The sequence below is a fragment of the Lutra lutra genome, chromosome 14, assembly GCF_902655055.1.
Source record: "Lutra lutra chromosome 14, mLutLut1.2, whole genome shotgun sequence".
NCBI lineage: Eukaryota > Metazoa > Chordata > Mammalia > Carnivora > Mustelidae > Lutra > Lutra lutra.
In genome coordinates, this window is record NC_062291.1 from 48,182,409 (window position 1) to 48,203,862 (window position 21,454).

At 41.6% G+C, this 21,454-nt stretch overlaps 1 protein-coding gene across 1 annotated transcript in view; it reads right to left on the reverse strand.

The window, feature by feature from the left end:
* Window positions 1-2,210: 2,210 nt before the first annotated feature.
* The window catches only part of VSTM4 (V-set and transmembrane domain containing 4), a 106,076-nt gene continuing 86,832 nt past the window's right edge, over window positions 2,211-21,454 (reverse strand). Inside the window, exon 8 of the mRNA XM_047702853.1 lies at window positions 2,211-6,459. Within this exon, the coding sequence (XP_047558809.1) occupies window positions 6,334-6,459 (126 nt within the window). The 3' untranslated portion in view covers window positions 2,211-6,333. The remainder of the gene's footprint in view (window positions 6,460-21,454) is intronic.

The window sequence follows — 21,454 nt, forward strand, 5'->3', positions numbered from 1 at the left end:
TTTCCTTTTTTCTGTGCCAGATGACAATAAGAAGAGCACAGGATTGACACAGTACAACCGGGACAGTTAAGCCAGCTCTGCAATGCATGGTGCAGCGTTGGGCAAGCTAGGTAGATGCTCTGAACCGCATTCCTCCCAGTCTGCACTCAGAGCTGATGGAAGGCGGGAGCCATGTGGCTCGAATGGAGGGACAGGTGCCGGCAACATGAGGAGTGCCCACAGGAGATAACGTGACTCCAGCTCTGCCCTCTTGAGCAGGCTAGCTGAGCTCTCTGCGCTCAGCTTCTTTGTCTGCAGAAGCAGGCGGGACAGTCTTGATTTAATGAGATAATACAGAAAATGTGCTCAGTAGGGTGCCTGGCCCCTGGTATTTGTCTCTAAAAGTCAGCAACAAGTCTGCAGCTGCTGCTCCTGACCCACATCTCCACTGACAGTTTCCTGGTTTAGTTTCCAGCCTGAGGAGATGAACAGTGGTGATCTTAAGCAGCACGGCTAGCTGGGGAGGGGTCTGGGGTGTTCGTGATGTGGTCAGCCATGGACACCGGCTTCTGAGAGATGCGGGTGGTGCTGGGGGAAAGGGCTAGTGGGTAGACTTGGAGCTCAGGAGAAGGGCCAGGGACCCCAGGTCCAGCACTCCAACTGGTAGGCTGCCTGGGGCCAGAGCTTGGGGGTGGAATTGGGGGGTTTGTGTGAGGATATTGAGGGGGGACAGTCACCAGGTTTGATTCCCACTGGGCTCTGCTGCCAACTAGCAGCTCCTTCCCATCCTTACCTTCCCCAGCTGTAAAACAACAGATTTCATCATGATGCTCCTAGGGGACATTGCCATTAGGACCCTGGCAAAAAGTCTCTAAAGGTCCCGTCTTACGTGGAGCACGATTCCTTTAGAAAACTGACGAGGGCATCAGGCAACACAGAATTCTGCATAAAAATTCCTGGGTGTCGGTGGATTCTCTCAGATCCCACCCCCCATAGACCCGGGAGTCTGGGGTCCTAATCATCCTCATGCGTAGGAAGGGAGCATCCCCAGCGACCTGATAGCGAGCTGTAATAACGGAAAACAAAATGCCGGTTCTACCAGCCATGGCCACGCCCACCCCCCCCCCCACCAGCTGCTAATGAGTTTTTCTCCTGTTTGTGATGGAGGACACTTGTAATAAAGTTTAATGTGGAAGAACAAGGTGCATTTAACCAAAGCTGTAAACATCTCTAATTCTATTTAAAACTATAGGGTCCAGTACATTAATGTTTAACAATCAGACACGAAATTGGTGTGAAGCTAATCGAGCTGTGTTTATTAGAAAGTGGAGGCCAAGTCATCTTTTATCAATGACAACAGAAGGAGCAGAAAACTGCAGTGGCCCCTGTCCCCCCCACCCCACCCAGGCATTAATTAAGAGTCTTCCCCAAATTGCCACCCCATGGAAAGACACTGATTGTTTCTGGGAAAATCCGCTGAGCAGATAACACGGGGCTCAGTGCCAATGTCTGTCAGTCCTGTGTACTTGGGGAAATCACTTTCCCCAGCAAAACAAATCATTTTTTAAAAATGCAAAATGTACAATTAATTCAGAAAGAGCAAAGGCTCAACTTCTATTCTATTTGACCTCTGCAGAGTGCCCACTGCTGAGGGCTTCCTTCTTCGAGAAACTCCCAGACATGGTTTTCACCAGCCCTCTCCCACTCCTCTGATTGCTTGGTTTCCCCTGGCCTGCTTCAGGCTCCTCACCGGCTCCTGGAGCTGCCAGCAGGGAGCTCCCCATCACTCAGGCCGAGGCACCATCTCTCCACACTGGGCTGCCTCTCCCTGGGGATTTTGCTCACTCTCAGGCTTTGGCTGTGACCTGTATTCTGAGGACAGCCCCCAAACCTCCAGGGGTTCCAGATCCACATTTCCCAACAGTTTGCATTGATGCCACTCAAAACATGGTCTGGATTCAGAAGCATGGACATTCCTTGGGGGCTTGTCAAAAACACAGACTCTTGAGCCCCACAGAGACTTCCTGAACCACGATCCACAGCTTAACGAGATCCGGCGATGTGTTAAAGTTTAGGGAGTCCTCGTCTATCCTACCTATCTGGACACTCCATCATAGCTCACATTCAACTTTGCAGAAGGCAGGCTGAAAGCAAAAGGCAGAAGGCAGGCTCTTCCTCCAAACCGCGAATGTCTTTGTTTTCCCACCAATGATTAGCTTCTGTTCAGTGTATGGGGTGGGGGTAGGGGGTGGGATGGTGATTCAATATCCCACCATCCCCCAACAGCTTCACCTTGTAATGGGCTAAGAATGACACAGAGCTGGGTCCCACCTTCTCCCCCAGGAAATACAGGGATACTGAAAGTCATCATGTTCTATACGGAAGCCACCCTAAACTTCACAGCCACACAAAAGACTCCCTCCAGTATCCCTGTGATGTGGCTCAATTGAATCTCCACCCCTTGTCCTCCTCCTATTGTCCCCAGTGCTGCTTAGTACTATGCCAGGCCTGGAGGTGTCCATACTCCAAGCCAGAGGGTACCTCCATCAGATCAGTCCCAAAACCTGACAGTCCCTCTCCATCGAGAAGAGTGTCTTCAGGGTCCTGAGAAGGCAGGCTCAGTGGAAAGGTACAGAGCACAGCAGAGCTCATGGCTCCAAGTCCCTCATAGGATATAATGTAAGTGGACCCCTTGGCTAGTGAGGCTCAGGGCAACTCTTTTGCTTCCCGACCTGGGAAGTAACTTGGACGCATACTATGGCAGTCAGAATTTTCGCCATTGCAACTGGATGAGCTTGAATAAAACTAGGACTTAGAAGGTAGGAAAATGGGGTAGTTGACTGAATCAAAAGAAGATCTAAAGGAAAGAGAAGTCCGGGGGATTCTAGGGTCTGGGGGTAGGATTCTGTGCTTTCCTCCCTGCTTCTCTCTCAAAGTCTCCTTCATTCTTGAAGGCTTCTCTACTCATCAGAGACATGGCTGGAGGCAGATCTGGTACGCGGCATCCTGGCTTCGCTTCCCAAGGGAAAGATGGTTTGTTTCTCCCAAGGATTCTGGTTAGTCCAGACCAGGCTTCTTGCAAGCTTTGGACCTTTTTTTTTTTTTTTTTTTCTTTTTTTGTGGCCTGGAGCATGAGCTCCAGCTCATGGTTGGCCCAGCCTAGGTTGTTGTCATGCATATCAAAGGCTGAGTGATGAACAGGGGTGTGAATCGTCCCTAAAAGCATCAACCAGTTTAGTGTTCTTATCCCAAGTGAGTGTTTGGGCTTATCGATGTGTGGGATGACCCAGATGACTATGGACTGAGAAATACCAAGGGTCCCATGTCATTTTCACTCCAGCAAGTATCAGGAAGGGTGGGAGTGGGGCTGCTGGCTTTTTCTGACTCACCCTGTGAGCTAACAAAATCATGATGTTTTATTGAAGACATGATCCCAAAGAAATCCCAATCCTTCCCACCACACCTGCTTTAATTCAGAGCATGGGGGATGCTGTTTTTCCATTCGGGAGACCTTGCCTCCTGCCATGTTTCCATGTTTCCATGCAATGCCTGGCCTAGGTCAAAGTTCACCACCAAATTTTAGAGAACCTATGAACGATGGGTTCCTGTTTTGAGTTCACTTAAATGTACAAGTGATTGTCCCCTTTGTAGACTGCTTTAATATAGTTGTTTCAAAAGACGCTTGAGAGTAAAAGCAAGATGAAGAGCTTTTCCTAATTTCTATTTGATATGCTTCCCCTTTCTTAACGTTAGAAATGTTAAGGCATGGTTATCGTCATGTCTAAATATGGTAAGTATGCCAACCATATTTGATAGAGAACAATGAGTAGACCCATTTTCTAAGTTTACTATGATAATGAAGTCGAGATTTATCTCCCCAAAGAAGCCCCAGGGACAGATCATCCATTGCTTCTAGTTGTGAGCTAAACTGGGATGGTTTGCTTCTGGAGATAATGGTGGGATGAGCTCTGCTTAGATGTGGATGGTACCTTCCAAGATTCCCTCGGGAAGCATTTTCAGTAGGGGAGATGGTCTGCGCAGGCTCCTGTCATCCTCTCTGTCTAGCTGACCCCCCAGTCCCATAGCCCAGGGTGGATTTGTGCCACTGTTACCAGAATGTTGGAGGAAACGTCTGAGTTTGACTCTCTACTGATGACCTGTTTGACTAACTTGCAGCTACCAGCTCTAACATGTGCCCTTCTTCATGGCATGCATTTATTTCCATCTATGATGGCCCTATGCTCCCTCTGAATTTAAGGAGAAGGCTTGAGGGTGACTGAAGTTCAATTCAGTTCTGTGGAAGCCTGGGGGCTCCCTACCCTCTTGCCTGTCCCCACAATCTTCTCTTCATGTGCCCCACTCTCCACCCCCACCGGGCACCCCAGGGTCCCACTAGCCTGTATGGCTCCTCATGCAAATGAAGAAGTCACCCTCCTTCCTCAAAACACCACAGAAGCATATTCTGCAGGAACACTGCCATGATAAAATAAGATATGCTGTCCATGATAATTATGATAGGAATTATACGCCAACCATATATTCTGCTCCCATAAAGGATGATCTGGGAAGTTCTAGTGAATTCTTCCAAGTGGTATTTCTTCTTCAAAAGCTGTGTGGTTTATTCACTATCTTTGGAATTTGGCAGAGGGGAAGGGAAGGAGATGCAGGTAGAGGCCAAAGAGAATGACTTCCTCTTTGTAAAGTCAGGCTATTTCTGCTTCTAGAACGTCTACCCGCTCCCAATCTGGACCCTTTCCAATAAGCCACAGGAGATACTCATAAGCTATCATGGGTCTTCAGGAGTGTTACGGTAGAGCTAAGTTAAGGGACAAACATTTATTTTTTGAAGCTATGGTAAGGAGAGCCTTACACTGAAAAGAAATTTCATTCTGAAGATACGTACTGGCTGTCGCATGAGCGGTTAACCCAGTGTAGTGGGAAGCAATGTATTCTACCCAGAATCTGGGAGTAGTCCTTATCCCATTACATGAACTCTACGGCAGGTTAGGTCACCTTACTACAAACATGAGTCTGAGGTAATTAGGGAATAAGACACTTGACTGAGTTCACTTGGCTATACAGAGGGGCACAACTCACATTCAAGGTTGTGTTTAAAATATATAATTTACCATATATACATGGTCCATTACAAAGCCGAACAATTTCTACAGTGTGCTATCAGTGAGCACCCAGAGCACACCCCACAAAAAGTGTCCTTAACAATACAGTCAACAGCATGTCTCTCTTCTAGAAGGTCTCAGTCTTCAGGGAGATCCTGGGTGTTGTAGCAGTCACACAGGGCAACTTCCGCACAGATCTCCTTGACCCGCATCCCTGCCTGAGCCCAAGCCAGACACGTGAGAAACCCCATGTGAAGTTGGCTTGGGAGAGGTGCTCTACAACAGTAGGGTCTTTAAAACACATTTTTCCAGCTCGGCTTGCACCTCCTACTCTCCTAGCCCAGGGGAACCAGGCCGAAAGCTCTGCTCACACAGGAGCAGGCATGCAATCAGAGCAGTAACTCTGCACACTTCTAAGAGGCCCACTTCCACCAGTGTGTCCATGGATGGCTGGCTCCCTCCCTTGCTCCTTTGGAAAACAGTAAGAACTTTCTGGAGAATAAGAGTTTCTATAGCAATGCGGGTCCACCGTGCTGAAGTCCTTTTGAATGGTGCGCTACTCGCCCTGCAGCCTTCGGGGATTCCGGGTAGGGAAATGGGCACTGGCATATTTGGAGGTAGTGGGCTGTTAGCTTAGACAGCAAGGTTCCCCACAATCTGCTGCTGCCCTTAAATCTCCAGGGTCAATGCATCTGTTTAGAACAAGAGATGCTTTCTTGAGTGACCGTTTGCAGTAAGCAGCTCGGTCCACTTCAAGGTGCCCTAGAAATGCTCTCTGACCTTCTGAAAAAACAATTAGTATGTGTCTACCATCTCACACTTGGGCCTATAATGGCATTTCCTCTAGCTGTATACTATGAGCTTGATATCACAAATACAGGAAGAGTAGAAGATTAAAATAAGATTTTAAAAAAGATTAAAACCCAAAGAAAGGAGAAGAAAACATGAAGGGGTTTGGCTCAGCAGAAAATCTCCTTGGGTCCTCTCCGAATCAGAGTCCATTCTGCTCGGGACTCAGACCCAGACATGTCCCATCCTGGGAGATTTGTCCTGGGAGATTCATCCAAGGGCTGCGGCCCCTGCTTTTTTATGGAGAGGAGCCTTGTACCCCACCACACAGGAGGCACGAAGGAAAATACAAAAATAAGGGTTTTGTTTCCAAGGTATCATAAATAACTGGGGTGGCATGTATTAAATAGGACCACGGAAGAGGACCACGGAAGAAGACGCCACGTTACAGCTTGTTCTCCTCAAAGAGGATCTGGGCATAGACGGTGCTGGTAGGGAGGCCTTTGGCAGCCCGGTGGGGTTTGACCAGCTCCAGCTCAGCGTAGGTCAGGCTCTCCTCCGCGATCTTCGGCTAGAAGACAGAACACAACACAACTCTAGCTGACCACAGGGAGTTCCACATCATACCTTCTTTCACTGGGTGTGCGCTTTCACTGCATTCTGGGATCCAAGGGGGGAAGAGATGGACATAAGTTTTCCAGGATAGATAAAACCTCAATAACATAGTAATACAGATCTGTCTTCTAAAGAACATTATGCCCTGCAAAGAGACAGCATGAATTATTCTTAACTCGACAAAGAACACTAACAAAAAATGATTAAACATTAGGCTACAAGGGCGCCTGGGTGACTCAGTCATTGGGCGTCTGCCTTTGGCTCAGATCATAATCCCAGGGTCCTGGGATCCGGCCCTGAGTCAAGCTCCCTGCTCGGCGGGAAGCCTACTTCTCCCTCTCCCATTCCCCCTGCTTGTGTTCCTTCTCTCCCTGTGTATCACTCTGTTAAATAAACAAATAAATAAAATCTTTTAAAAAAATTAAAAATAAAAAAATAAACATTAGGTCACAAAGTAAACTTTAATTCTAAAAATGTTAACAGTTTCTCTCTCTCTTTTTTTAAGAAATGTTTTGTTTATTCATTTATTTGATAAAGAGAGAGCATGAGAAGGGGGAGGGGCAGAGGGAGAGAATCTTAAGCAGACTCCCCACTAAGTGTGGAGCCCAACTTGGGACTCGATCCCATGACCCTAAGATCATGATCTAAATGGAAATCAAGAGTCAGATGCTTAACCAACTGGGCCACCCAGGCGTACCACTAACAGTGTCTGATCAAAAGAAAAAAAAAATGATAGAAACAGAAACAAAAAATTCTAGAAATTAATAACAAAATTAGAATGGTACCATCTACACATTTTTTTGAATCACTTAACCTGTATAAAACTAAAGTTCTGGAATATCTTGATAATGATGAAAAAGAAAGTATTACTTGCTAGAACCCAAAGAATGCAGTACTCACTGAAAAATCATAGTCTTAAATATTTATATTAATAATATGAATTAAATGTATCAAGCAACCAATTAAAGAAGTTAGGAAAGAACAAAATAAATGAAAAAAAGTAAGAAAGAAAGACTAATAAAATTAAAACCAGATAATATGAATCAGAAAGCAGAACAAGAGTATTATAAAAATACCCAAAAGCCTGTGTTTGGAAAACACCAATAAAACAAATAAACTGAAAAATAAATTAATCAAGATAAAAAGGGATTTTGGAAAAGCCCAAATGAATAAAATAAGAAATGAGGAAGGGGATATAATGTAAATAAAAAATTTTTTTAATTTAAAGAAAAGTTGCTTTGCTCAATTTATTGTCCCACATTTCAAAATACAGGATAAAATGGGTAATGTTTCAAAAATATGTAAATTACAAACATTAACTCCAGAAAATATGAATGTACTAATTATCATTAAAAAAAAAAAAAGGAAAAGAAAAGAAGGGAAGGAGGGGTGGGAGGGAGGATGGGAGGAAATAGTGTCAAAGAGCTCTTTCTTAAAAACACCAGGCCCAGGCAGCTTTATAGGAAACTTTCTACAAGAAATTCCTTTAAGGAAAAGATAATTCCAATGTAATTAAACTGATCCAGAACATTAAAAGAAGAAAAACTTCATTTATTTAAAAACAAACTCACTTATTAATGTACAGTTTAAATCAGATTTACTCAGAATGAGGAAGCACATTAAAAGGCAGATAACTGTATTCCCGGAATGCAAAGACGGTTCAATATTAGAAAAAAATCTACCAATACAATCCACGATAGCCATAGAGGCAAACAATAATATAGTTATCACTATAGATGCTGGAAAAGCATTTAGAAATTAAAAAGAAACGTTTTTATTAAAAACAACTTTTGAATGAAGGACGTAGAGGTGTTTATTTTTCCTACCATGCTTAAGGAACATAACCAAAATAAAGAAAAATTGGTGGGTTGTTATGGAGTGACATCAGCATCACAGCAGCATGTGTCATTCCTTTTTTCTCTCCCCTACCATGTACAATTAATTGGACATCCACAACACAGCATACCAGGACAGCCAAGAGATCTGTCCATCTGTGCACCTAAAGGTGAGTGGACCCGACTGCAGAGGGAGGGGTGGTGGCAGAGAAAGGGTGGGCTGCCCCAAAAAGCAGTCAGCACCACCTTTCTGCCAGAGGGGTGGAGGGTGAAGGCAGTGAGTGGTGGTCCGCCTGGCTATGTGCCTCCCAGCTGGAGGGACCTGTTGCTCTCTCTGAGGAGACCATAGGGATGGGGGAGAGGAAGAGAGACTGAAAGAGGACCATCCCCACTTCAGGATCCCCCTATGGAGCAGTTGGCACACCCCTATGGAGCAGTGCCCCAAGCACTGAGTACACACCTTCCCTACTCACACTTGCTCTGCCCCAACCTTTTGCTTTTCTAAAAAGGAATAGTGCTCCCAACCTGAGTAGACCTGCAGATCCCTTACCAGAAGCCAAAAACTTGTGCTATAGCGCCACCTTCTGGAAAACAAAAGGAAGGTTCCTAACTATAGACCTGTTGAATTGAACTGTTAGAATCCAAGTAAACAAAACCTTGCCTACATAAAAAAGGTGTTCACTACTTCAAATGCAGTGGCAGAACCACTTCTCTTCAAACACTGTGAAAAATCACAGTAATATGAAAACAATCACAGTAACATGGTAATACAAAAATAAAATGACAATTTTCCAGCAACCAAACCCAAAGATATGGAATATTGTAACCTAACTGATAATTTAAAATACTTGTTGTAAAGAAGTTCAACAAGCCACAAGAAAACTCAGTTAGATGATACAGTGATCTCAGCAATAAAACTAATACACAGAAGCAATGCTTTACCAAAGAGACTGAAATTCCAGAACAGAACAGAACAGAACAGAAATTCTGAAGCTGAAGAACTCAATAAATGAGATGAAGAATGCATTAGAATGTACTGGAAATACAGCAGATCATATGGAAGAGAGTTCTAAGACAGAAATATAGAAAATATTCTGGCATAAGAGACAAGAGAACTGAAATGTTTAAATAGTGAAGAAATCATGTGAATCATCTGACTCTATTAGAAAAGCCAACATAAGAAAAATGGGTATCCCAGAAGGAGGAGGGAGGGGAAGGGAAGAGAGACTGTTTAGAGAAATGAGCTGAGAACTTCCCACTCCTGGTGGAGGAACTGTGAACATCCAAGTTCACAAGACTAGCAGAACACCTTATTATCTCAATGCAAAAAGACCCTCTCCAAAACACATTATATTAAAATTGTCAAAAGCCAACAAGAAAGAAAGAATTTTAAAGACAGTGAAGGGCGGGGGGACAGTAACCTACAAAAGTACCCTTGTTAGGCTATCTGCAGATTTCTCAGCAGAAACTCCACAGGCCAGGAGAGAGAAGAATGACATATTCAAAGTACTGGAAGATAAAAACCATCAGCCAAGAATATCTGGCAAAGTCATCCTTCAGAAATGAAGGAGAAATAAAGGTTTTCCCAGACAAACAAAAGCTGAGAGAGTTCACGACTACTAGACCTGCCCTGCAAGGAATGTTGAAAGGAGCTCCTCAGGCTGAAAGAAAAAGAGGAAAGTACACAAAACTCTTATTAAGGCTATACATAGAATTAGAATACAATAACTCTTCTTTAGAAGAGTTATTAACCTCTTAACTACAGAGTAAAGGTTAAAGGAGAAGAGCATTAAAGAGAACTATAGCTACTACAACTTGGAACATATTTTAGAACAAATGAACTTAACAGACATATACAAAACATTCCACCCAATAGTGACAGAATACACACTTTCTCAAGTGCACCTGGAACATTCTCCAGGATAGATTATCTTAGTCCACAAAACTTATCTTAGGAAATTTAAGAAGACTGAATCATAACAACTATCTTCTCTGACCACATGGTATAAAACCAGAAATCAACAAGAGGAAAAATCTAAAAATACGTGGAAACTAAACAACGCATTTCTAAACAACCACTGGATCAAAGAAGAAATCAAAAGGGAAATAAAAAATTATCTCAAAACAAATGAGGATGAAAACATAACATCGAATGCTGTGGGATATATCAAAAGCAGTTCTGAGAGGAATATTTATAACATTAAGTGCATATAATAAGAAATTAGGAAGATCTCGAACAACAAATTTTATATAAAAGAAAACAAACTGAGCCCAAAGTTAACAGAAAGAAGGAAAAAGTAAGCATAAGAATGGAAATAAATGAAATAGAAACCAGAAAAATAACAGAAAGGATCAGTGAGACTAAGAGCTGGCTTTTCAAAAAGATAAACAAAATTGGAAAACCTTAAGTTAGATTAATTAAAAAAATAGAGAAGACTCAAATAAAAAATTTAGAAATGAAAGAGAAGAACTTAGAACAGATACTATAGAAATGCACAAAATCATGAGACTACTATGAACTATGCCAACAAATAACGTAACTGAAGAAAAATGACTACATTTCTAGAAACTCACAACATAAGGAGACTGAATCAGGAAGAAATAGAAAAGCTAAAGAGAAGCTTAACTAACTGTAAAGAGATTGAATCAGTAAAAAACAAAACAAAATAAAAAAAAAACTCCGAACACAAAAAATTTCAAGAGCAGACAGCTTCATTGGAAAATTCTACCACACATGTAAAGAACAATTAATACCAACTCTCTTCAAACTCCTCTAAAGTATTAAGAAGAAGGGAATGCTTCCAAAGTCATTCTATGAGGCCATCATCACTTTGATTCAAAAACCAGACAGGGGTACCACAAGAAGAGAAAACTATAGACCAATATTCCTGATGAATATCAATGCAAAAATTCTCAAAACAGTGTTAGCAAATCAAATTCATGAACATATTAAAAGGATTATACAGCATGACCAGGTGGGATTTATCCCTGAGATGCAAAAATGATTCAATGTACACAAATCAATAAATGTAATTCACCACATCAATAAAATGAAAGATAAAAATCACATGATCATTTTAATAGATACAGAAAAAAGCATCTGGCAAAACACAGCATCCTCTCATGATAAAAACCTTTAACAGACTAGATATAGAAATAACATACAAAGGGCCATATATGACAAATCCACAGCTAACATTTTACTTAATGGAGAGAAACTGAAAGCGTTTTCCCCAAGATCAGGAACAAGGCAAGGATGCCCATGCTCACTATTCCTATTCAATATAATACTGGAAGTCCTAGTTAGGACAGTTAAGCAAAACAAAGAAATAAAAGTCATTCAAATCAGAAAGGAAGAAGTACAATTGTTATTATTTGCTGCTGATATGATCCCTACATATAGAAAATCCCAAAGAATTAGTAAAAACCAACATATAGAAATTATCTGCAGTCCCTTACACTAAAGATGAAGCACCTGAAAAACAAGTAAAGAAAATGAACTTGTTCATAATGGGACATCAAAAAATATATATATACTTAGAAATAAATTTAACCAAAGAAGTGAAAGATCTGTACAATGAAAACTAAAAAACTTTGCTGAAAGAAATTGAAGAAGACACAAACGAATAGAAAGATATTCCATATTCATGGATTGGAAGAATTTGTATTGCTAAAATGGCCATACTATCCAAGGCCACCTACAGATTCAACATAATTCCCATCAAAATACCAAAGGCATTCTTTGAAATAAAAGAAATAAAAGAAACAATCCCCAAATTTATGAAGAACCACAAAAGACCCCAAATAGCCAAAGCAATCCTGAGATAAAAGAACAAAGCCAGTGGTACTGGCACAAATATAGACATATCAGACAACTCAAAAACCCTAGCATATATGGTCAACTAATATTTGACAAGGGAGCCCAAAACACCCGATAGTGAAAGGATAGTCTCTTCAATGAAGGGTGCTGGAAAATTGGAGAAACACATGCAGAATAATGAAATTGGACCACTATCTCACATCACTCACAAAAATTAACTTGAAAAGGATCAAAGACCTAAACAAAAGATCTGATACCATAGAAGTCCTAGAAGAAAACACGTGGAAGAAGCTCATTGATATTGGTCTTGGAAATAACTTTTTTGGAAATAACACTAAAGATACAAACAACAAAAGAAAAAATTAACAAATAGTTCTACATAAAACTGAAAGCCCCTATAGAGGAAAACAAACAATTAACAAAATGAAAAGGCAACCTATAGAAAGGGAGAACTTTTTTCAAACTATATTAATGGATAAGGGGTTGAAATATTCAAATAATATTCAAAATGTATACAGAGTTCCATCAACTCAATAACAAAACAAAAAAATCCAATTTAAAAATGGGCAAAAGAATTAGACATTTCTCCAAAGAGGACATCAAAATGGCCAACAGACACAAAAAGATGCTCAACATCACTCATCATAAGGGAAATGCAAATCAAAACCACAGTAAGATATCACCTCACACTAGTCAGAATGGCTATCATCAAGAACACGAGACCGCAGGAGTTGGTAAGGATGTGATAAAAAGGCAACCCTTAAACATTGTTGGGAAGAATGTAAATTGGTCCAACCACTATGGAAACAATATGGAGGTCCCTCAAAAAATTAAAAATCGATGTATCATATAATCCAGCAATTCCACTTCTGGGTATATCCCCAAAGAAAACAAAAAACAGAATTTTAGTGAGATGTATGCTACCCCATTTTATCGCAGCATTATTCACAAAGCCAAGATATGGACCCAGCCCAAATGTCCATCAATGGATGAATGGATAAAAAAGATACACTATATATATACAATGGAATATTATTCAGCCATGAGAAAGGAAGACATTCTCCCCTTTGTGACAACATGGGTGGGCCTTGAGCACATTATGCTGAAGTAAGATAAGTGAGACAGAGAAAGACAAGTTCTGTATGATATTACTTATACGTGGAATCTCCCAAAGTTAAACTTATAAAAAGCTGAGAGTAAAATGGTGGTAATCTGGGGAATGAGAGGAGTCAAATCAGAGTGATGGTGCATAAGGGTACAAACTTGTAATGAGCAGTAATAAGGCACAGAGATCTAATGCACAGGACAATCCATGTAGACAATAATACTGTGCTTTAATTATGTACACGTGTATGTACATGTATAATTATGTAATGTGATAAACATCGCTACATTGGCAATCATATTACAATATATAAATGTATCAAAATAGCACAGGTATACCTTAAACTTATACCATGTTACATATCAAACTTAATAATAAATAAGCATTTTTATTAAAGATAAATATATTTCTATATATGTAATAAATATGTTATATTATATAAATATATTCATTAAATAATTGTAAATTATAAATATATTTATTAAATAAATATATAAAGAATACCAGGAATCCAATTCTAGTGATATTAAAATCTAAGGCCGTAATAAGTAAAATACTGTGGTAGTGGCAAAGGAATACACCTATACGTCAATGAAACTGATGAAAAAGTCTAGAAATGAACCCAGAATAATAAAAAAAATTATTATTTTTCAATAAATAGTGTTAAGACACTTGGGTAGCCATTTGAAAAAAAAATCCCTACATCATTCTTTACACCAGACAAATTCCAGATAAATTTAAAATTTTAATGTGGAAAATAAATTCATAAGAAGTGCTCGAAGAATGTGTGGGGACATTTTCAAAAAATAACTTCAGTGTATAGGAGGCATTTTACAGATTAATCCAGGATTAGTACAAAATAGATATGTACATCTTCGTGCCATAGATGGCAAGATATTTCCTAAATAAAGCAAAAGGACCATTAAAAAATGAAGAAGAAAATATTTGCAACTCATATCAAAAGGCCTTACAATTCAACAAAGATTATAGCCAATAATCCATTAGAAAATTAAACAAAAGTACAACAGACAGGACCAGATAGTTCACAGGAAAGGAAATTACAAGGCTCTTACACATACAAATGAGACTCAACCTCTTGTTAAGAGGTAGTAAGAGAATCACGATTTAAAATCAGACATCACTTTTTGTCTTGCGTGTTAACAAACATTAAAGAAGAAAGATTGCCCAAGAAACAGAAGAAATGGGTCCTGTATATTGTTAGTGTAGGTGTTTGTTGGTACAAACAAGAATCTGGAAACACTTCAATGGATGTCAGCAGGAGACGGCTGTGTTCATACAGTGCGTATACGGTGCAGTCTTTAAAAAGAATGCTGGAGGGGTGTCTGGGTGGCTCAGGGGTTAAAGCCCTGCCTTCGGCTTGGGTTGTGATTTTGGGGTCCTGGGATCGAGCCCATCGGGCTCTCTGCTCAGCGGGAAGCCTGCTTCCTCCTCTCTCTCTGCCTTCCTCTCTGCTTACTAGTGATCTCTGTCTGTCAAACAAATAAATAAAATCTTAAAAAAAAAAGAATGCTGGAACCATACATGTACTATATGTTTTACTATCATTTGGGTAAACACGTGTGCTTCTATTCTACATGCTTAGAAAGCCCTTGGAACCTGCTTGGAAATCAAGCACCTGGTACGAATCCATGATGCCCTCCGCTGATGATATCTGGATGGCCGAAGGGAGACCCACAAGTTAGTGTGTAATTTGTTGAAACCTCTCACATTTTCTAGTAGGCACATGTATATAAGCAACACATTAATTAGTTTTTAAGTCATAATCAGAAAAATAAGAGTCACTAATTTACAGTCATAAAAGACACATGACTTGCTTTTAAGCAACCTGTTTGTCATTTTGGTTTCTTGGCTTTGGTTGTGTTGTTTTGTTTGGATTTTTGATTTTTCATGCTTCCACCTTGGTTATCGAGCCAAGATTCAGGACAAGTAAATCATTCGCATCCGATTTAAGTTTTTTAAAAAGAATGCCGAAAACAAAAAGCCTCTTTTCTTCTGAAGTGGAACATCCTAACAGAGACAGGAAGCAAGAGACAAGGAGAGTTCCTAAACTCCTACAGCCAGTACGAATGCCAAGCAACCTTCACAAATTGGCCATTTTTAAATTTCCAAGGACATTTATAGGGATGAGAGCCTCCTGCTGGTCTTTGGACATCAACAGTCTTTACATGGCTTCCTAGTTGTCCATAGATTCCAAGCCAACAAAAATCCCGTTTACATCTTGCTTTTCTTTTAATTACATTTCACATTATAATGATTCCATTTAGAAATGCCATGTGTCCTCAAAGAAGCACGCAAAACCTAACTCATGTAAATTTTAGAACCCGGATTTAGGAAATCATATTGTCCAGGTGTTTTATCACATTACTTTGAAATTGCATTGTTTTCTAGTGTGGATTATCTGTTTATTCTTAAGTTATTCCATTACGTTTGGATATGAAAAATAACACTAGATTTCTCAATACAGGTCACCAGGCTGGCTGGGCTGATGTGTTGTTTTCATACATTTTTATGATGTTTCTATAGTAAACATAATTCAATAAAGCCAAAGCACACTAAATAAATAATTGCATCTAGAAAAGCAATAAAAACAAATAAAATTAGTACTTTCATAAGTGGAAAGGTACTTCAATTACTGCTACAAGCAACAACTCACCATAAAATGTGTAGAATCATTTCCCTTATGCATATTTCTGGGATATAATAATTTGATTGAAGCTATGAGGCAGCACACAGGAGGCTCCACGACGTGAAGTGTATACAGTTTCCAACAGAAGATGTGTAATGTCGGTCCTTGGCACCTTTAAAGAACCTTTTGTTTTTCTGGCATGCACACTTGGCTGTCACCATCAACCATGTGCTTAATTACACTTCCCAGCTTGTTTAACTGGAAACAAATTCCTGATGGCCAACGGAAGGCTGTAAATGCAAACTCCTCACCAGTTCTCACCAAACCACCTTGTTTTTGCCCGGATGCTTCAGTGGAAGGTTCAGGGGAGAAGCAAATTGGAGCAAATGATGGGAGTCATTAATTACTGGTGAAACTGTAGAACTGGTAGGAAAGCCAGGAGCCAGGAGCAGCAAGTCAAGGTTAAGGGGAGTGATGCAAGAGGGCCCAGCTGGGGCGAGGACCCTGCAGCCCGTCTTCTAGACCCCATTCCTACTCACACAGAAATGTATGGGCACTCCAGAGAACAACCTTCCGTGATCTCCAGTGGGCTGTCCACACCCACCCAGCTGCTTTAGACTTCTCTCAGACACAAAAGAAACTCCTAGAAGCAGGATTTCCAGGCCCCGGACACTTGGGTCTGATGTTGCTCTATTCACCGGAGAGCAGGAGAGGGAAGAAACAGGAAGGAGGGAATGTGGACCAACTGCTGAGAAGGTCTGATGGGATCCTTTAGAAAAGGCCCTAGAACTTTCCAAACATGAGAGAAGCATCTGCTCCATTTTCTTTTTGTCAGGATTGTTTGGTTTTATTTTCTTTTCCCTCTCAGCCTACAGAGACCCCTGGCCAGTTTCTCTATTCCTCCAATAAGGGCCTGGGATTTCTGTTCCACTGCTTGGGATCTTGCCTGTTCTAAACCTCTTCTTTGCTTTATGTACCTGTACTCTCACTTTGGATACATTTTCTCCCAGCCAAGGGAGAATCCATTCCTTTTTCTGGAAGGGGACTCAATAAGTAATAGGGGATGGAGGTTCACACACAGACATGTGTTGATGCATCAAAGAAAGGCCTGAATGGAATTCTGAAAAATTCTCTTGGTTGGTGGAAATGTTCATGGAGAGGAGGCAAGGAAACCAGCCCTGAGGCCAGCATCTTGGGGCTGCCAGCAGAGAATGGCTATAGGACCACTTTGGACCTGGGCTCCGATGTCAGCTGTGTGACCCTTCCACTGTCCTTAAGGACCTCACAGATCCTAGACTTGTACTCAACAGCACACTGACCACCACTGAGCCAGATTATAGTCCCACATAGCACAACTTCCCCTCGGAAGGCTTCGGAAAGCACCATCACACAAACCAGTTTTCTCGTGCAGGGATAGAACTTTCTGGACTCTAGGTGTAATGAGGTCAGTGTGCAGTGAAATGCCAAGTCTTCCATGGCCCATCCTTCTGTGCTGCCAGTGGTGAGACACTCAACAGCAGATGACAGTCCCCAGGATTTCCCACTTCTAAGTTAAGCTATTTTTTCCCCTGGCTTTAGAGTATTGATTATGGAAAGTGGGTCTATGGGGAAGGATTTACTGGACATGGCTCACACTAGAGAAGTCAACCCCCAAGAATTCAGAAGTCCTGCACCTCTTGGGGACACAGCACACTTCAAACTCCCAATTGGTAGTTTCTGAGTATTTCATTCCAGGATTCAAACCAAAACTTAACATTCCTACTAGGATTGAGACAGAGAGAAAAAAAAAGAGAGAGAGAGAGAGGGAGAGAAAGGCTGATTGAACATTCCATGCAGACTCCTGCAAAGCAACATTTTTTTCCTAGAGATCACAGCTGGATGTGCACATTGAATTCAGCTGCAGGAATAAAAGAAAAATGGAATTGCAGCCACTGCAAGTTCTCCAATGTCAGAAGTTCAATTGGGTAATAGCATTATCTGAGCAAAAGATCAATAACTAGGACATGGGGATGTTTATGCTAACGTCACCTTAGAGTTAAAAAATGTGATTGCAGTTCTACCGACTTGCACTATCAGGAATCTATTTGCCCAAGAGAGAATTACATATTATCAAGGGCAGACTTCCTCTTCCCCCTTCAAGATAAGTGCTCATTTTTTATTCAACAGAGGAATACCTAGTAAAACAAATGCTCCCCTCACGACGCCCACACACAGGACTCCAGCCACCGAAGACGTGGAGGCAGTCCTGTGGTCGAGGCTCTATTTGATGGTGGGCCCTGGACAGGTAGCCGTAGGTCCAACCTCTGGAAAGAAAACTATGCCATCGTTCTCACTGGTTCTGTTAGAACTGACATGCCTTGGATATGAACTTGACTTAATTTTGAGTTCCACAGGTCAGCCAACTGGCATACTCTGCTTTGGCCACACTGTGTCAGGTGGCAGCAGACTTTTTTTTTTTTTTTTTAAAGATTTTATTTATCTATTTATTTTAGGGATAGAGAGTGAGGACAGGAAGGAGCAAAGGGAGAGAGAGAGAGAGAGAGAGAGGGAGGGAGAGAGACTCTGCATCGAGGGCAGAGCCTGAAGTGGGGCTTGATCTCAAGACCCTGAGATCATGACCTGAGTCAAAATCAAGAGTCAGAGGCTTAACCAACTGAGCCACCCAGGCGCCCCTGGCAACAGACCCTTGAGTAGAGAAGTCCACCGGACAGGTGGGACTAGGAAGCTAAGCAGTGAAAGGGTAGCACTGGAGAAGGCCAGGGGAATTTTATGAGGGAACTGCTGGAGTCACATGCCAGGTCTACTCACCATCTCCTTGGAGGTGAGATCACTGGTCCACTAGGACCTCTGGCTTCAGCAACATAACTGATACCAGAATCCTCACTCTGAGGGGAGGGCTGGAATTCAGCCACACTCCCCAAATTCAGCATGCAGCTGTGACTGCTGACATGGATGGGTGCCTCTTGACATTCTGAGCCAGGGTCTAGAGACCAGGACCCTTGGTCATCACACAGCGGCATACAGGCACATAATGTCTCCTTTGTCTGTTGCTTCAGACTTCCATAAACCTCGGGATTGTATCTGCCCAAATTCCTTCCCCATGCCTGGCTTTCACATGATTATTCAGAATTGATAGCCAATGAACTAGTGTTCTCTATGGCTTTGGAAGGATTTGAAAGGCTCTGGAACTTAGGAGAGAAGTTTTGGAAGGAGATTAAGATTTCAAAGTTGTATCCAGGTTTTTGGCACCGAGGGTTGGATGAAGTCACTTGGAACTCTTGAGCAGAGCAAATTCGCATCATGCTCTTGACTCTGGAGAATTCAAAGGATGTTTAGCAAAGCACATTCCCAGAATGACTATGACATGATGGAAAGTCACGTGCCCCTGGCTAATTGCTCTGAGGACGCTCAGAGGTGACCAGCTATAGAACGCTAAAGCCACGCACAGAAAAGGCCCAAGGCTTTACAAGTCATCAGACAGATGGAGGTCTCTAGATTTCACCAATATATGTTTGGAAGCTAAAATGTGATTATAGATAAAGCTCTTGGGGAGGGTCCTGACACATGAAACTTTTCATAGTGGCACAGTGATAGCGGTGATTAGCTCCGTGATCTAATACAGACACTCATTTTCTCTTCCCCATGGACCATAGATGTATGTTTTCCCAGATTCCTTCCAAAAGTACTTTTACTGGCAGTATTGTTCAAAAGAATATTTATGTTTAGAAAAAGAGAGTGTTTGATTATCTCCTTCTACAGAGCCCGCTATGAGAATCTTTGATTTTGAACCCTCCGTCTTCCAGTCAACTGGAATCCTTAACACTCTGACTCACAGAGTGTCTGGGCTTCCAGGGTCTATGTGGTGGTACATAACAGCATAGATTCTCAGGGACAGAAAGACTGCTGTTTTCCTGCTCTGTGACCCTAGGTGAGTTTCGTGGCTTCCCTATGCCTCCATTTCCTTATCTATAAAGTGAGACTCATGATAGTACCTATCCCACAGGGTTGTTTTGAAGATTAAATGCATTAATATGTGTAATGTACTTAGAAAATGACCTTGTCTGTAAATAGTAAATACTACACAAGGGCTCATTTATTATTATTACGATAATTTTTATTATAGAGTACAGACAAGTGTTGTTTTGACAGTTCGTCCCTTTGAAATACTTAGAAGCAGAAAGAAGAAGACACTCAAAAATCATTTGGAAAACACCACCTGCCAGATTCTGATGGATGCCACTGGACCTCAGGTCAGTGCCAAATACATCCAGTAAGATATATATACACACACACACACATATAATATTATATATGTAATATTATTTTTTTATATATAAATATATATTTGTATATATAAATATAATTTATATTTATATTTATATATCTTATATAAATATTTATATATATAATTTTTATTTATATCTATAATGCATAGTGGTAAAGTTGATCCTTCTAAAACAATAAGTCAAACCACTCACTTCTCTGCACAAAATTCTCCAGTGGTTTCTTATTATACATAGAATAAAATCTAGAGTCCCTATCAGGATACTGATCCTTCATGATTTTGTCCCAGGAATCCTCTGACCTCAGTTCACACCACACATCCCCCTTGCTGACCAATGCTCCAGCCAGACTGGCCTCCTGGTGTGTGTCAGACACACCCGCACAGTACTCCTTGTCCAGAGCCCACCTCAGGGCCCTTGCCCGGGCTACACTCTCTGCCTGGAATTTCTTCCCCCAAATAGCAGTGTGGCTTGCTCCCTTACTTTACTGGGCCTTTGTTCCAAGGAGGCACTCTCCCCATCAAACGCTGTCCTTCCTGGCTCATTTGCTCTGCAGTACAGGTCTGCAGGCCACATATCACTCTGGAATTATATAAAGTCCTGTTCATTGCCTTCTCCCACCAGAATGTAATCACAGCACCTAACTCTACACAGGAAGCACTCTTATCATTGTCATCGTTTTACCCAGGTAGAAACAAAGGCACAGAAATGGCAGGCTTGAGGTCACCAGCTAGGAAGCGGGGGTGCTGGTGCTAGAGCTAGTCTCCAAGCATGCCGCCCAGCTCTGCAAAAGCACGGACTCTGTCCACCCCTTCACTGCTACATCCAAGAGTGTGCTGGGAAACTGTGAGCAACTCGTTCTTCAAGAAAAATGTTCTGCTTTATGGCACTGGCTGACTTACACGTGTAAATTTCATGATGCCAAAGGGATTTGTTTTCTCTTGTGGACAGACGTGGGCTGGAGCACGCCACTGGCTGAAACTTAGCTTCCCGGAAGGTGCCTGACTCAGGTGCTCCTTGGCACGTAGGGGATAGTCAGTGCACATTTTTACAGGATTGACTGAATGAGTTTAAGACGAAATGAAAGAAAATCAGTCTGACGCTGCCGGAAAAACCCTTCTCTGAATATCCTGGGCCTTAGGAGTACAGCGAGGGGATGCTTTTGGAAATCATGAGCAGACCGATGGGATTTTTTTTTTTTCTCTTTCAGCCTATTTAAGGTTTCCGTGAGCACATTCTACCAAGAAGAAGGATACCTAGG